The sequence below is a fragment of the Zingiber officinale genome, chromosome 2A (assembly GCF_018446385.1).
Source record: "Zingiber officinale cultivar Zhangliang chromosome 2A, Zo_v1.1, whole genome shotgun sequence".
NCBI classification, from domain to species: Eukaryota; Viridiplantae; Streptophyta; class Magnoliopsida; order Zingiberales; family Zingiberaceae; genus Zingiber; species Zingiber officinale.
The window spans coordinates 174501639-174519496 of NC_055988.1; the positions used below are offsets into that span (position 1 = coordinate 174501639).

General features: G+C 40.9%; 2 protein-coding genes across 3 annotated transcripts; one reads left to right on the plus strand and one right to left on the minus strand.

Annotated features, from left to right (window-relative positions):
- The first annotated feature begins 4127 nt into the window (after positions 1 to 4127).
- On the plus strand, positions 4128 to 6482 carry LOC122043404 (probable BOI-related E3 ubiquitin-protein ligase 3). 2 transcript variants are annotated; one of them, XM_042603994.1, is made up of 4 exons: positions 4128 to 4933; positions 5023 to 5469; positions 5556 to 5808; positions 5911 to 6482. In XM_042603994.1, exons 2-4 carry the CDS (start codon positions 5402 to 5404, stop codon positions 6415 to 6417), a joined length of 828 nt encoding a protein of 275 aa, XP_042459928.1. In that variant the 5' UTR covers positions 4128 to 4933; positions 5023 to 5401; the 3' UTR covers positions 6418 to 6482. The 2 variants fall into 2 exon arrangements, with proteins under 2 accessions (XP_042459928.1, XP_042459927.1); XM_042603993.1 differs by having other exon boundaries at positions 4128 to 5469.
- Positions 6483 to 10956: 4474 nt separating this feature from the next.
- LOC122043403 (guanine nucleotide-binding protein subunit beta) lies at positions 10957 to 16594 on the minus strand. The gene is made up of 6 exons (XM_042603992.1): positions 16285 to 16594; positions 16102 to 16196; positions 13468 to 13889; positions 12530 to 12887; positions 12321 to 12434; positions 10957 to 11284 (listed from the first exon to the last, which is right to left on the minus strand). The coding sequence occupies exons 1-6, from the start codon at positions 16388 to 16390 to the stop codon at positions 11249 to 11251; spliced, it is 1131 nt and encodes a 376-aa protein (XP_042459926.1). The 5' UTR covers positions 16391 to 16594; the 3' UTR covers positions 10957 to 11248.
- Between the last annotated feature and the right edge of the window lie 1264 nt (positions 16595 to 17858).

Below are 17858 nucleotides of genomic sequence, written 5' to 3' on the forward strand. Positions count from 1 at the left end.
TATAAAAGTTAATTAAGGAAAGTGATGATTAATATGATATCATTCAAACCTTCTGAACTAAAGCATAGTCGGACTATTAAATCGCATAAGAAGCCCCATTTGGTGTGTTGATGGTCATAAATCTACCATATACAAACAAATAAAAAAGAATGTAAATAGAACAAACTAACATAGAAAGAAATTGATGTTCCAAAACATAATATAGCATAAGGAGTTAGAGACTCATGTCATGAGAATAATATGAAGCATGAACAAAAGTGACATCTTACATTTCAAAACTAAGCCAACAAAACACTAACAAATTGGAGCAGCAATGACCACTTTTATTGACAAATTCATTCAGTGGCGTACAGCATAGTTGTTGTGTGATATGTCTTGGTAATAACAAAATAATTCAATCTTCTAAAAAGAATCAAACATCTAATGGTGACTACCATCCAGATCATATATAAATCTCTATAAACATATACAAAAATCATGCAAAGAATCTAGTGGTGACAATAAAATAGAGGAAAATCAAACTTCAAGTAATTGAAAAAGCTATGATTGCCTTTGTGTAGTATTCAATAGTAATTCTCCTAATGTTCGGTCCCGCTAATTAATTAGGAAATCATGTTATAGGATGGCTCAAACGAGTGACAAAACTTTCATTCTTTACAAACATATGGCTCATCCGTAGTCGACAGAATGTCGTTGTTAAGTAATGGTTTCATTTTTTATCCGGACATTTTTTTGAAGAAGGAATATGGAAGAGACGTGTTTCTCTTTCAAATAGATCAGGAATTGGGCTTGACTCTTCAGGTCTGAATAAGCTTTCTGTTTCAGCGGTACTTTAATCCAGACCCGCGATTTAGCAGTTAGCCAAAGTTCTTCCATCTCCATACGAAGGGAAGACTGAAGGTCTCTCTCTTGCGTCATCTCAGCTAAAGCTGTATTCTTCTGGGTAAGCAGCTGAGTCACATGATCCAATTATTGTCGGAGGTGTTGCAGTTCATCCAACTCGGAATTTGAATCCATGATTCAGGGATGTCAATTGAAGGAAAGTACATCTCTATGGCTAAAGATCAACCCTCTTTTAAAGAGGAGGGGGAAGAGAAGACAACTTATGCAGAAGTTAAAGTGATCCTTTCCCCGAGGATGATTAAGCAATTAAACCGGTTACGCTACTGATGGTCTGGGAAAAAGAGCAACATTTATAGTCATAATGACAAAGTAAATGAAACCAGAGTTTGGGTCTAGTCAGTTGGACCTGAACCTCCTTCGACTAAACTTGGAGGGGAGGCTTGTGATATAGTGCATAAATGTGGGGTCAGATAAGGTCAGGCAGTCAGAAGTTAAGGGGACATGATAGTCAGAAGTCATGGGTAATGATGTAAATGAACCAAACGGTTCGCGAGCTATTCGGAGCTCGATTAGGTAAAAAGCCCGTTCGAGTTCGTTCGTTTATCTTATCGAACCGAGCTCGAGCTCGATTTCGAGCTCGACAGTTTTATCGAGCCGAGCTCGAGCTTAAGGATATTCGGCTCGTAAGCTCGCGAACATGTTCGTTTATAGGCTCGCGAGCCCAAAAAACGAGTCTTAAACCGGGCCAAAAAATGTGCTCTAAAACGAGTAAAAAAATGAGCTCTAAAACGAGCCTTAAAATAAGCTTTAAAATGAGCCAAAAAATGAACTCTAAAACGAGCCAAAAAAGAGCTCTAAACGAGTCCAAAACGAGCCGAGCTCGAGCCTAATACTGTTCAGCTCGATTCGACTCGTTTACATCTCTAGTCATGGGGACACGACAGTCAGAAGTCAAGGGGACGTGTCAGTCAGAAGTCAAGGGGACGTAACAGTCAGAAGTCAAGGGGACGTAGCAGTCAGCAGGTAGGAGAAAGAAGGACTTAGACCGCCTGACATTATCAGCCGCATAATCCCCGATCGGGTACTAACATGTTAGGAGCCCATATCAGAGACATAAGACGTGGCCAGGAGTAATTAAGGTCGGATCTTCTCCGACTGGTCTGATTTCTCCAACTCAATCAGTATAGATAGGTCTGGTACTTTTAGTAAGACAGCTCCCGGCCGACCTTCCAGTACTCCAAGCGTGGAGGAGGAGACCCTAGTCGTAGCTCGTCTCCCTCATCAAGACTTGAGCCAGGCGCCACATCCTAACAGTCATCCCAAGCTACCTGTAGCTAAACTCAGGCGGGATAGAAGGCACTAGGCGACAACAATATCAGGGAATCGTAACGGCCTATCAGAGAATAGTCGTCATATGTCAAGGAATATTCCAATGGTCTGCTGTCATCTGCGAATGGATTCTTCTTTCAGTCTATAGGAGAGTGTCACGCGTCCTCCATCACCTGACAGACCCTGACACCCGACATTCTCTGACATCGGTAGGCTCTAGAGGTACGCATGGTCATATAAAAAGGGAGGTCCTCTCCCTTGAGCAGGTACGCACACATTCGCACTTGTCTTCTACAATTCTTTTTTCCTTCGTACATTGTTCTTCTGGGGAAAAAGTACTTGACTTGAGTGTTGGAGGACCTGTGCCGGGGACTTTTTTCTTGATTTTTTTATTTCTAATGTTTCGTGTGCTTATCTGAGTGTGTGCAGAACCTAAGTACCGCCGGGTAGATCACCGCTGTCCTTCAGTTCCACGTGGGGGGTATGTTTTTTGGTGCACATACTTCAGGTGTTCCCGAGTCGCCTCTCCGTCGTCAATACCGATGACACCTCAACCGGCCTTCGTCTGATTCAGATTTCGGACAGGATCAAGTACATTGGTGGATGAGAAGACGTGCATGACATTCGAATGACGAGAAATCGAGAAGGAAGTCTACTTGAGGAGAAGATCGAAGTTGGATTCTGATGAACTTAATTCCGAATGGTTAAAAAATCATCCAAATAAAAATAAGGAAAAGTTAACTAGTTTTTAAAATTAAATTATAGAGGCAAATGATCTTATAGTAATATTAATTGCCACAATTTGATTTGATGGATAACTGACTGATTATGTTGACGGTTGACTCTTCTGCTTAGTACTAAATTAAGGTGTCATAATTGCTAAAATCAAGCTGTTTCTTTGAGCAGTTGTGCAGTTGTAAATGAAAACCAGTCAGTTATGATTGCAGCTCTGACAATGACTTTCAGATTTCACTTTTCACCTTAGTTCATTTAAATAAGTTATCAGTGTCAGAAATCACTGAATGGATGTCTCTGTAATGTTGGCACGAATTGATGAACAAATTTACATAAAAAATAGTTGTTTGAGTAATATGAATGGTTCTGTACTTCATCTGCTTCAACAATTCTCTCAAACTAAATCAATTCTCTGTATCGTCTTTCATTCAAATACAGGATCAACCAAGCGTATAATGGAGCACTAAAAGCTGCAATATATGAGTAGATATCAACAGCAATATGTATCTTATCATAAACTGGGAATCATTTAGTGGCAGCTGATTCAGTATCCAAGTTGGAACGCACTGACAGATGCCTGAGTGAAGTTTCAATAGTTGATATAACCATATCATTGGACACAAACATTTCCATCAACTCTTGTGACTGATCTGGATTTCAATCGTTCAGTCCTCTCATATGCCACCACCCTTTTGTTTCCAGTCACTATCTACGTCTTCATAATTACTCATAGGACTCCAACATTAATGGGTTCATTATTTTCCTACAAAGTTTAGAGAGTTGAGTGAAACGTAACATATTACTTCCATTTGCCAAGACTGAACTCATCATGTTAATAGGATAAGCATGTCAAACAGTGCCTTGACTCTTAACAACTCTGTTTCTTTCAATCTGAAATGCAAGAACTGTAGCAATTCAGACCTACCAGCGTGATTGAGCATCATCTGTCACACCCATGATCCGTCCAGCCAACACCTTCTTGTTTTCTCAACGATGCAACAGGCAAAAACACAACATCGAAATTGAGCACACATGGCCATGATCAGGACTGCAGCTTATCACTGTTGATGGAAGCTTGTGATGGAGATTGGGGAGCATGAGGGCCCCTCCGTACCATGCATCCACAGGCAGCTCCCATGTTCTCCACCTTCCAGTCTTCTGCCTTTTTCTTTTTTCTTTTAATTTTCCTTTAGCCTGACCATCAATGATCACTAGAACATCATTCTTTACCTTTTGGTTCAACAATTACATGATATCTTTGATTTGCTTCTTGGATAGATTCTGCTTGCCTTTTCTATAAGAAAAATAATGTTTTGAAGGTCTGTGAGGGAAGCAACAAGCTTGCTGTGGCCTCTTTCCATGCGCCTTTTGCTCAGAACATGGCACCACCTTGGTTCTCAGTACCTGCCAAAAGCCAGCGTGAAGGTGAGCACACATGGCTAAAGGAAGGAAAAGAAGAGAGAAAAAGACTAGAGAAACAATGGTAGGGCAGTAGAACAAAGGCAACATGGTAGGGCTGGGACACATTCGTTCAGTGGCACTCATCTTTAGGCCTGATGGGTTGGGTTAAAGGAAGAGGTGCGTGCCCACATAGTCAAGGTGCTTCTGGTTGCCTCATCAGCCCACTTTTCATGAACTTCTTCTTTGGATGCTGAAGTTTGATATGAACAATAAAGTAGATCAAATTCTGAAATGACTCTTAATGTAAGAGTAGTTGTTGGTGCCAATTCTGATGTCTTGGGTTTGAATGGAAGGACCACTGAGTTGAAGCTTGGCATTGATGTTCAACTAAGTTTGGAGAATATTCTCCATGATGATGCTGCTGCATTTAGCTGCATGCTCTGACATCCCTCGTAAGATAGTTCTTGAAAGGCAAAAACCCCCTCCTGCTGCTAGCTAGCTGTAATACGCTTAAAGCTTTCCTAAAGACCACCATTGGTAGGGTAATGACCACTGCAGCCTGCAGCATCTGATTCAAAGGATACAACAACACCATGCAAGCAACACAGCCAAAATTCAATTCTAAGTCCTCACGATTCACTGTCCATCTTCAGAGTTGTTTCTTTGCGAGGAAGGAAAAAAAGGAAATGAATTTAATGAGTGTGGATGTTGCAGGTTTGGTGTGACTCATCAGAGGGGGTAGAGGGGTAGAAGTAAACGTAATTTGCCTCACGAGTTACTCGGCGGTGGTCAGGAGGGGTCCCCACTGGCGGCGCGGTTGAATTCACGGTGGCCACGGGAGGCTGGCGTCCCCTTGCGTCCGTCGCCGGCCACGCGTCTCCCGCCGGTGCATGCACCTGGTGATTCCTCTCTCCCGCTGCTTCCTCAAATTGTGTTCTCTTTTTCCCTCCTTCGAATATGGGAAATATAATAATTGCCCTTTTTCTTTTTTGCCCCTGCCTTTTTCTGTATTCTTTGGCTTGGCTCGACGAGACCAAACCCCTAAATAAACCCCATCCCTTCCCCCACCCAACCACCCACCCATCGCAATTGCATGCGCCTCCTCATGTCTGTTGAAGCTCATCACCTGCGCCTCTTCCCTTCCCAACTCATCGCGAACGGGTAATTGAATCTCCATCTCTCTGATATCTCTGGTCTCTTCTCTTCTTGCATGAAATGAAGCGGCCGGCTGATCGAATCTTTTGCAGTGAGGCTGTCGGCGGCGTTCATCAGGATCAATCTGCCATCTACAACATGCAGCTGGGGTTTGCTGCGCCGACGGCTGGACCTTTGGCTGCCGCCTCGACCTCCGAGAGCAGCCTCACCTTCAACAACCTCCCCGCGGGTTCCAGGAAGCGGCCGCGGGAGTTCTCCGAGCACGCGCTCTCCTTTCTCGGCGAGGATTTCTCCGCCCTCGTCCAGCAGCAGATGCTCCACGTCGACTGCCTCGTCCTCCACCACGTAATTCGATTGATTACTTGCTAAAAATGGGAAATTTGTTGTTTTCGGAAGCAGGGGAATTGAAGGGGGAAAAAAATGAGATTTTTATGGATTGTGTTACAGGTGGAGAAGGTGAGGATGGAGTCCGTGGAGCGGCTGAAGCGATTCCTGCGGCGGGTCCTGGCGACGGTGGAGGAAGGAGTGTCGAAGCGGCTGAGGGCGAAGGAGGAAGAAATGGAGAGGCTGAAGAATCTGAACTGGGCGCTGGAGGAGCGCATCCGAGGTCTCTGCGTGGAGAACCAGATGTGGCGGGAGCTGGCCCGGAGCAACGAGGCCGCGACCCACGCGCTGCGGGCCAACCTGGATCGGGCGCTGGCCGCCGCCGCGGAGGCGGAGGCCAAGGCCGAGGCGGCCGTCGACGACGCCGAGTCCTGTTGCTGCGGCGGAGTGGACAATGCGGAGGCGGAGAGGAAGAGGGTCGCGTGCCGTCTGTGCGGCGAGAAGCAGCCGGCCGTGCTGCTGCTACCCTGCCGGCATCTCTGCGTCTGCGCCGCCTGCGGACCGGCCGTCGCCGTCTGCCCCGTCTGCGACTGCGACAAAAGCGGCAGCATCCTCATCAACATGTCGTAATCGACTCGTCCTCCATGAATGCAAGAAAAAAGCAATAAAACTGAGATACAATTTAGCAGATTGAATGTTACAGTCAATCCGATCAGCAATTAACAGTACGCAATCGCCGACGCATCACGCATCGTTGTCCCGAAGAAGAAACGGGATAAGATGCCACGTGGCGGATCTCTTGGATCTTACACGTGGCGTACGATGAGACATCTCAAATCAGGCAAATCCAATCGGGAGCGTTTGAGATTAATATTTAATTTTCTAAGTTTAATTAATTTGAAATATTTGAAACAATTTTAAACTACTCTATTTAGAGATAGTGATGGGTGAAGAAAAAAGAGGGAAGATAGCAATTTGGATGACGTTAATGGTTGGCTCTTTCGAAGGTGGGATAGGACTAGGAAAGGAATAGGGATAGAAAATGACGATCATGTAGGACCGAAAGCGAACGACGGCTAAGAAACTAGAGACAATAATTGAAAAATATTTTTTAAAATATAAATAAATAAATTTGTTAATAATTGACTTAGATTATCTCTCATACAATTATTATACTCGAAGCAAATCTTATAGCAATGCTACTCTATAACAACCAATTAAAAAATTTAATTTAGATTAAAAAACTATTATTTTAAATATAGTGTGTTAAATTAATATTTAATAATATGATTATAATTAAAAAAAATAGACGAATATAAATTCTTTATTATTTCGAACTCTCTAATTCTTTTAATGATATTCATAATATTAATTTAATTTACTTAAATAGGATGAATATTTTTTTTTATTATTTTTATATGTAGAATTTTTTAATAATGGGGCATGTAAAGTTCGACCAGACCGGACCAGTCGTATCGAACACGACATGCGCTCTCGTGGGGCACCACGTGACCGCCACCGAATGGGAGAGGCGTCCGCCTTGTGGACCCACGTGCGCGGGGAGCGTCGCGCACGCGCCACGCAGTCCGTGGACAACAACGCAGTTTGGGACTGCGGGCCCCACCGGTCGATTCCCATTCGAGCCGGAAACGAAGACCCGGTCCAGCCGATTCGGGTTCTAATGCCAATATGCCATGAACAGAGATCTTGATTAATAATGCTTTATAAAAAAAAAAAACAGAGCAATTTAATGGCATTGAAGAGTGAGCACTAGGTCTTTACCAATCTGAAAGTAGACACCTCTATCTTGAGATGCGAGATTGTTCCTTCATGTCCATGCTCTCCTTTGCCTTCACCTTCAAATCCAAAAAGATGAGAATTTATCAAGCATTCATGGTGCCATATGAAGATCATGAAAGAACTATTTGTTATAGTACATTCAGAGCTCTCACAAAATTAGGTTAGAGGGTAGAATTCCACATGCAGCAACCCCACCAGTTCCTAGTGCCTCCCCAACCAAATCCCTGCCAATCAGTATGTGGACTTTCAATGAGCTTGGCATGTTCTCACATTTGATGCATGCATGGATTCAGTGAGGGAGTGAAAGTTGAATGTTGGTTTGTGGATTTGATGAAGCATGAAAGTGACCGTTCATGTGCTCATTGGACAGAACATTTAAGTGCAACCACACCCTCCACCACCAGCACAAAGTGCTGTCATATTTCAGGACTGCATATTTAAGCAAACCTAAAGAGGGGAAAAGCATCTTAATCTTTGATGGATGGAAACTCACTCACTTCTCATGTTGCTATTGTGGGTCACAGAGCAGTTGTGTCTGTGTTATTTTCTTCTTATAGTGGACTTTCAGGCAGTTTCTATTGGTTCCTAGATGCAATTATCACATGTATAGGGGAACTGTTATTATTAGTTGAAGTAATGAACTAAGCATGGAATGATGACTTCTCGATCAAGACAAAAACAAATCCCACTTTTGAACTAATGTTTATGAAAGATTCAAAGTTTTCCCCTCCACTGCTGTCCAATTTGTAGAGAAAATATGCAAAAGATTGATGGAGTTAAATCACTTCCTCATCTCCTTTTAAAAGTAAAGAGAAGAATTGAAAAGTTACTTCTTTACCATTATGTCTTATAGAGAATGAGTCACAAGATAGTGACTTGAAGGAATTTATGATCAAAACATGGACCTAGAACTAAGTAGCTGAGCATTTAATTTATCAACGTGAAGTTGGAGGAAACTTTACAATTAGTGATTAGCATCAAATAATATACATTATGATTCACAGGTGCCATGTATCTTATAAGTGGCTATAACAATTTTAATAGTCAAAATATCATCATAGGGTATTTCGATCTCTTCTAAATTATTGAGCTTAAAATTGATCTCGGACTCTTGTGCATGCTCTTGGCTATAGCTGACTGCGTGAATCTTCAATCAGCGGACGTGCGACTTTCTTGCTCGGTTGGAATTTCCGTCAATCAGGCCGCTGACATTTATTTCAATATCCCCGAGCGGCATTATGACAATTTTCTTCTTGTCGCATTGGGGATGCTTCTGTTTGACTCGGGCAGAGGCCCGAGTTCGATCATCCTACTGTTGGGGCATTCTTTGGCACCGCCCTTAGCCTAGGTAGCTACTTCAGGGTGGTTCGTTCGGTTGTTGATAGCGTCGACAGTTGGAAGACGACGAGCGCCGACGGAATCTTAATTAATGGCTTGACGCTTCTCTTGATTGTAGTGATAACAATCTTGAGTATCGTGCGTCTCTAACTGATGATAAGTGCAGAACTTTGGATCCCACCTACGGGCTCGAGGAATTAAGTCTGCCCAGTCCCCACATGTTGTACAGCATGAGGTCGCGGCTCATGGACAAGTGGTGGAGGACCCACCCAGGGCCTTTTGTGTGGCAGGGGAGGAGGAGTCCGACGCTCAGGAGTGGTTGCTAGCGTGGGTGTGGTGACCTCCTTTTGTGCGGATTGAGATTCTTCTACATTGATATACTTGGTCGCCCGTCCAAGTAAATGGTCGAAGTCCCTTGGGGGCTTTCTTTATGAACGAGCGGAAAAACTCATTATCTGTGAGCCCTTGAGAAAAGATGCTCATGAGAATCTCCGGAGTGGCCAAGGGTACATCCATGACCATCTAGTTGAATTATTTAATGTAGACCATCAATGTCTCTTGGGCCCCTGTTTAAGTGAAAATAAGCTCAACGTAATTTTGTAGTACCGACAGCTACTTGCAAAGTGATGAAGAAAAGCTTTGCGGAAATCCTTGAAGCAGTAGATAGATTCGGCTGGGAGCTGGTTGAGCAATATCTGTGTCAAGCCCGAGAGTATGGTGAAGAACACTCGGTACTTTATGTCATCCGTATACAGATAGAGGATGTTTTCAAACTTGAGGAGGTGTTCTTCTAGTCTGTTGCCCCACCATGAGAAACTTATTACAAGGACTAAAAGAAGTGAGAACGAAAGGATTAAGTTCTTAAACTATGCATAAATATTAAAAGTTCTTCCTCCTGAATGCTTTGACATTTTGGAATTTAGGAGTTCGAACATGTGTATTAAAACTGAAGAGAATCATACAAATGTGGTATTATTCGATATGATTTGATACAAATTTTGTTTTATACGATTCTAAGATATAAAAAACTATTAAAAAGTAAATAAAACTAATTGAAAGTAAAGAATTAATCTAATTTACTAGAAATTAAATTGAAAGCATTATTACAAAAGGAAAACAATAATGAGTGAAGTTTAAATCATACAAAACTTGAAAAAAATATATCTCAATGGCACTCTTCACATGGAGACACAAAATTGTCTATAGGTAAGGTCGATTCAACACAAAATAAGTCTAGCCAAAGCCAAGTTGATATAAAAATATGACAATAAGAGTGAAAATTGCACTTCACTCTAGAAATTATGTACTCTAAAAATTGCCATAAAATTGAAGTTTAATCGATTATCATGGTTTTCTATGGTATACAATTTGGTCTTCTAGGAACAACACATGTGACAAACATGTAAACGATTCATCAACCTAAATGCCATTCTTCAATGCACCAAAAGCACCACATTTGAAGGAAGTAAAACAGCAAAGATTTCACAACCAAAGCATATTATAAGGTAAGTTGCAGAGACGATATTTCATCAGCATGATGAGCAGAAAATGCAAGCTATGTTTAATGGCATCACACACCTTTTGAGCCAAATCCACTGTCGCCCCCGGAAGTGGAGTCTAATCAAGAACCTCGACCACCTCTGGTGTCGTGATCCTCTCGAGTATCAACGGTGCAATCCTCTCCCTGAGCTTCAACCCACGGATGCCCGCATCGACGAAGGCAAGACAGGATTTTGAAACAGCTTCTAGAGGCGGAGGAGAGGGCCGCCACCATTGATGCACAGAAGAATGGCAGAGGAAAACTGGGTTTGGGGTTGAGATCGGAAGCAATGCTTCCCGCCATGACGTTTTCCTTTTTTTTTTTTTTTGTTGATTTTTAATGAAATATATCTCTTATTAATCTCCATCAATAAACAGATGGTTTCGTTGAACCGGCCAGTTCGGTTCACTCAGCTTCCGAGATAACCCCACACAAGGTGTCACAGTTAAAAACAATAAAAACCTAAACTCAACAACCGAATGTAGCACAAATTTAGCTCAATCTAGAAAGTTGGAAGAAACACAACTTTACGAGAATTATATCGCGCAACACGCAAAGAATTCCCGATGCTTCGAGATACATGAACAAACACAGCCGAGCATACAATATGAATACCAGATATGAACAATCACAGAAGGTTGAATCAATCCTAAGGACCTGAGATGATAAGCAGCAGTATGTAATGGTTTAGGACCCTCTTCAATGAAAATCTTACCCGAAAAACAAAGGGTATGCAGGAATGCAGCTTCGGTGCCATAGTATCATCATTGCCAATGGTAAGATTCAGATAACCCTCCTGTGTCCGCCAAATGCCCAAATCTGCACCCAAAAAAAAACTCCTTATCAGTTGCATTGTAGATGTCTTTTTAGGTGCCACTGAAGGTTGAATTTGTTGAAATTATGCGAGGGAAAAAGTGTCGTTTGAGATAAGAAGAAACAAGAGCTACTTTTTCTCCTAGTCTTCAAAAGGATTGACTATGGTAAGTAGGCAAAGGGAAAAAAAACTTGTTTCTTCAAGTAGTGTCGATAAATACTTAACATGGTGGTTGTTGTGTCGAGGTCAAGATACAAGGGATTATAGAAGTCTGCTAACTATAGTAATCTAACTATAACCTCGATTGGGGACAGGATTAGAGGAACTAAAGTCGGGAGGAATTTGGCCATGTTGAATTTAGTACTCCAAGCTCGCTTTGCTTATAAGCCATAATTTCTTCTCTAGCTGAATGTGAGAGACTGCCCTTTGATTTACCAGAAGCAGAAGAAGAATTAGTAGCAGCTTATGGAATAGAATATTCAGGTATCAGATTTGGTTTATTTTATCTTGCTTCATACCTAAATCTATTAGTTTCTCCATTATTTATAACGATTCTTACTTAGGTGGGTGGAAGTTATCTATTCCATATATATCTGTACCTGAACTTTTTGGAATAAAAAAAACAGCTGGAGTCTTTGGAATGACAACTGGTACCCGTGTTTGCTCTGTTCCAACTGATCATGTTAGTTCACACCAGTAAAATCTCACACCATTCATGTTTCATCCATCTTAGGCACGACAGAGCTAGTAGGTAATCTTACCAACTTAGAAACCTAAGAAAAAAGAAAAGCTATTCCTATCCACCTTAAATTGGATTTCAGGAAGCAATACTAGAGAAATGGGCACATGGTCACAAGAGAAAACTATAACCTGGAAGTTTTCAAGAATTAGAGTTGTGCTTAGATTTATCAAGCTCTACTACGACAATCAATCTCTATAAGAATCATCAGCAATCTGTATATGGCCATTGGTCGTCTTCACGTATTTTAAACATATAAACTCTGTATACAGTTTATAAAAAGGTGGCTGCAAGAGATTCACCTTAAGGTTCTTGTCCCAACTCCCTGTGCATAAAGCACTGCCATCAGAAGACAAACCTAAGCAGCTAATGCGCAAGTCATGAGAATTTTGAAGCGTTCCCAAGTTCAAAACCACCTAAAGAGAAATGAACACGCACAAACAGAAATCATATCGTGGTTAATTTTGCTGAAAACTATGCATTTTTTAGGATGGCAGGAAAGTGCATTTACCTCACCCACTAGTGTATCCCAAACACAACAATCACCACTGGAATAACCGGCAAAGAGTAGCCTTCCAGATAAAGAAAAGGCAATAGACGTGACAGTTGGGACATCATTGTCGTCATGCTGTTGACTGTAAACTTGAAGCTGATGTCCAGTTCGCATATCATATAACCTGCATGTGCTGTCATCTGAACCAGTTCCAAATCTCTGCCCATCAGGGAAGAACTTGACAGTGTTAACATCTCCTTGGTGACCATGATATGTCCGAACTGCACGGCTAGCAATTCGAGTATCCCATAACCGTGCAGTTGCATCACAGGAACCAGAGACAAACATGTTGGAGTTCGAACTGTTGATTGAGACACTGCAGAAATAAACAAAGAAATTGCATGTCAGAATATAGATTTAAACTAGATTATTAGTACAACTGACAAATTTCATGACTTTTCATATCCTACATATTTTCTTTTCATCAACCAGGATGGAAGCTCGTAGGAGGGAGAGGCATTTGGGATTCAAGTTGGTATGTTAAATTTAAATTTACATCTTTAAATCTTCAAACTTATAGATCCTCATGATATATACTGAAACATGTTTTGATCAGTGTTTTTATACATGAAAATCCTTATAGTTTTATTAATGTCTCTGATGATCCATCATTCCATTTGCTAGCTTAAACATTTTATAATATTAATCACAGGTTCTAACCTTGACTGAAGTATTAAACAGATAGAAAAATGTGCTATACTTAGGTAACTTGTATGTTAAGCTTCTGATATCATGTTTAATCAATTCATATGGGCAGAGGAAGTGACAAAGCTATCAAAGATGCTACTAGAAAGAACTACACCCAAACGTGTGGTTATGACAAATAGTTCAATTGTAAGTTTGGAAAATGCTACCTGAATTAGTTAAATTATGCCTTTATAAAAGGATATTATTACCTCAACACATCAGCTGTATGTCCGGAAGGAAATTCTCCACCGAAAACTGAAATTCTTTGGCCAGTTGTGACATCCCATAGAACACATGTTTGATCACCGGAGCTAGTAATCAACCGAGACTCCTGATCAGGAACATACTGACAAGAATACACATAGCCTTTGTGCCCCGTAAGTACCCTTGAGACAGGAATGTTGTCTCTTTCAACACGAGAATTGAGATTGAAAATAGTGCAGGCGCTATCAAGACCTCCACATGCAACAGATTGCCCATTTGGTGCAAATGCACAGGTCATAACCCAGGGGCACTGAAGCTTTATAGCATGTGTCTTCTGACTCGTTAAAGCATTCCATACAATTAGACGTCCATCCTGAGAAGCACTGACTATCCAGTTCCTTTCAGGTGCCCAGTCCAATGAATAAACCTGAATTCTTAAAATAGAATACATTGGTCCGCAATCTAAAATAAACATGCTAAAAATGTAAAATTTGAGACAAATAAAGTTGTAGAAAGAAAAGCAAATACAAGGTGACTGGCTATTCTGAGTAATTCTCCACCCTACCATATACCATTACAATATAAAAATAGTATGAGGAATTCAACAGGTCCAAGCTTATTATGAAAATAGCAAAGAAAAATTCATGTAGCAGGGAGTGGCAATGAAGCTGGACAGAACCTGTTTGTCTCATATGGTTCCCAATGCCAACCTAAGAGAACTGCTATCCATCGTTGCCTCACCTTGTTCAGAGTCTATCAAACAAAATATTGTGCTTGATCAATTAGTAATAGACCCAAGTAGTTTTCTCCCCGGCCGCACTCACCATCTTATTAAGTTTGAAGTAGCTTGAAAAGTATGTACATATAAACTACAACTATTTTTCAGAAAAAAGGGCTAGAAATAAAAAGTGTCACTTCATATACTGATGTAGAACATGTTAAACTTCATCTTTTTTTTTAATTAATTCTATATAGTTTTATGCAAATTGCTTATGAATTGGATGGGACAGTTTTGTGGACAGATAAAGGCATAAAGCAATATGGAATATGCCTCTTGCTATGAATGGTATCCTAACATTGCAAACTGAGCCAAACATTAGCCTGGGTGACATCAATCAAATATAACAAAGAATTAAGCCAGGTTGGCGTCACTGCAACCAAGGCCCAATCAGATGTTGTGTAGCACTATAGCTAGGGCTGTAAACAAGCTGAGCTGAGTCAAGTTTTGGGGTGTTTAAGCTTGTTTAATAAAGTAATCAAGCCAAGTCAAGCCGAGCCAAGTTTAAAATGAACCAAGCATTTGAAATGTTTGTTCAAGCTTGGCTTGATTTATTTTTTATGAGCTTGAGTTTGGTTCGTTTAGATGTTATCGAGCTCTTAATTCAAGCTTGGCTTGAGCTTGGTTAGAGCTTAATTTGTTTAGATGTTATCGAACTCTCAATTCAAGCTTGTTTGATTGTTTGAAACTTTTAATTGTTTGATTGGTTATTGAGTTTGATAATTCAAACTTATTTATTTTATTTTATTTATTTATTTTTATTTAGCATATTGATAAGAGTTTTATTAATGAACATGAACATTGTTCGCGAACATTAACGAACTGAACACATATATGTTCAAGCTTGTTTGTTTAGTTTAACGAGCTATTCAAGCTTGTTTATTTAAATGATCTTGTGTATATTGAACGAATATAAACAAATTCTTACCAAGACGAACACCAAGCTTGTTCACGAACGTTTGGTTCATCTAACTCATAACTCCAGATACTTTAAACTAACTAATGTGTTTCTATCATTCTTCAAAAACAATGGCCAGGTAATTACATATCTACAATCAGTCAATCAGCCAGTAATTGCAAGTCTCTCTCAGATGGAGCAAAAGATACGATTGTTAAACTCACCAAATAAAAATTACATGGATAGAATGCCTAATATAATCATGCTCGTATGTACATCTCTACCCGAAAAGAACTTAATGCTCACATTTGCATTTTCACAGTCAGTTTCAATAAAGAACGTAGTGGACTAAGGTATCCTTCAGTGTCACAATGAGATTAAAACTTTCCCTCCATATGCATAAACAAAATTATTTATCTACAAACACTTGATAGGATTGCAAGCTATTGTGAACTAGAATGCCAAAAAATCACAAAGGAATTACAACTCCTAGGTCCTGTAAAATGACAGAATAATAGGAGAAATAACCAGCCCCAAGAGAATAGGAGGAACATTATTTCATAACTATAAACACATTAGACTAAACCCTGATCATCTTATTGCAATATAACTGTGCTTAGCTCTTCAATTTTTTCCTCTATATTGCACATCGGATTTTAAAAAATACCAACTAGAATATCAAGATTTTCTTAAAAAGGAAAACTAGTTTTAAGCATGACCATCAGGAGTTTACTTCTTAAAATACCGAGATTTTGAAAGAAATATTTGTGTCAAAATGAAGACAAATATTTAGGAAAGTGTTTAGTTTTGTTCACTTTCGTGACGCTTTAGAAACATCATTAGCTGCATGTTATAGAAAGTTTTTAAAAAGTCTCTGGCACCAACGAATCAAATAAGAAAAAAGTAAAGCATAAACTCAACAATTCAACCCTCACCAAAAATAGCCAAGAAAAATCAACCAACCTTGCCAGTGTGACCCTGCAAGATCCTGCAGCAAACGAGATCTGTGGGGCTGAAACTAATTGCTGATCTCCCTTGGCTCTTAGCATACCCAGCCACTGAAACACGCACACAAGCGTAAGCCTAGAGGGCTAGTCATATCACATGTAAGAAAACCAGAGAAACATAAAAAGAGAGGGATCCCACCATCAGTATCGAGAAGCAACTGCCTCCTCTGCTTCAATCGCTCCCTCAGAGAGTTCACCGTAGCCGTTGCAGCTGCGTGCCGCTCCTTAAGCTCCGCGACCGACATCGACGAAGCCCAACCCTAGCTCCAGAAAAACCAAACTGAAGAAAGGGAAATCCAGGGCCTCCTATGATGCTTAACCTCCCCGTGAGCTCGATCGGCGCCCTAATCGCCTGTTTCAGTAGTAAAAATCACGCCTTGAAGGAGCAGGCCGCCAGAATCGACCGAGCAAGGAGGCGGAGGACGGATCAAGTCAAGGACGGGGAACGGGAAGAAGACGACAAAGTGCCACTGACGTCAGCGATCGAAACTTATCCATTTTGTTAAAAAACCCAAAAGAAAGCAAAATTACATGAGTCCGTTAGAGTTAGGAATATAAAAGATAATACTTGGTATATTTTTTTTAAAAAAAAACCTTTTTCAAAAATGCTATATTTTGTTTTTATCTTTTTCCATCCATTTTTTAATTATATTTGCTAAGGGTGATTATTATTGGAATCCCAAGATTATTTTTAATATGATAAACTAAATTAGATTAGGTCCTGTTTTAGTTTGATCCCTATATCTAAGTGTGCAGGAGTTTAGGAGCACAGGAAGTCAAGCGAAGACGCGGCTAGCGAGAAGGACGGCACGAGAGAGAGTCGACGGGCTCGGTGCGTTCGAGGGACAAGGTGTCGCGGAAGAGTACACCGGTGGATGAGAAAAACATACGCGACGTTCGAGGGACGAGAAGCCGGAGCGGAAGCCTGCTCGAGGGAAGAGAAGGTCGGAAATTGGGTTCGGGTGAGCCCTATTCCGGTGGCCGAAATCATCCAAGCGAGTGGAGCTGGAGCGGAAGACCCAGACCGAGGTGAGCAGAACCGAAGCAGAGGACCTGGACAAAAAAAAGTCAACCATGTTGACTTTGGTGGTCCGGGCGCCCGGAACTCAACTTTTATCACAATCGACTTGTACATTGACTAACGCATCAGGGATAGAATTCTATCCCACTCCAGACGCCCGAGACCCTTCCAAGCACTCGGAACAGAGCTATAAATATAACCCTGATTTCAGTAGCTCAGATAACAACTTGTAATTCCTTTCTTTTTGTTCTACTATTAATTGTGAGTTGTTAACGTTGTAAGAGATTACTCCGCCTGAAGGAGATCTTCATAAAGTGCGCTTCATTCTCCTTGGATTAGCAATCTTCTGATTGCAAATCAAGTATTTCTCCTTGTGTCTTTGTCTGTTTAATTAGTCTCTTAACTTTTATTACAAGTGTTCTTAATTAAGTTATAAGTCAAGAAAGGGTTGAGTTTGTTTGTGCAAGACAATTCACCCCTCCCCTCTTGTCGACTTCCAAGGGACCAACAAGTGGTATCAGAGACAGGACGCTTCAGAAGAACTAACCGTTGATTGAAGCAAAGAAACCAATGGCCGGACCAAGCATCGTTCTACCAAAATTTGAGGGAGAATTCGCACACTGGAAACGCCGAATGAAGGTATTTCTAAAAACTGACTTTGAGATTCGTTTAATAATCAAGTATGGTTTTGT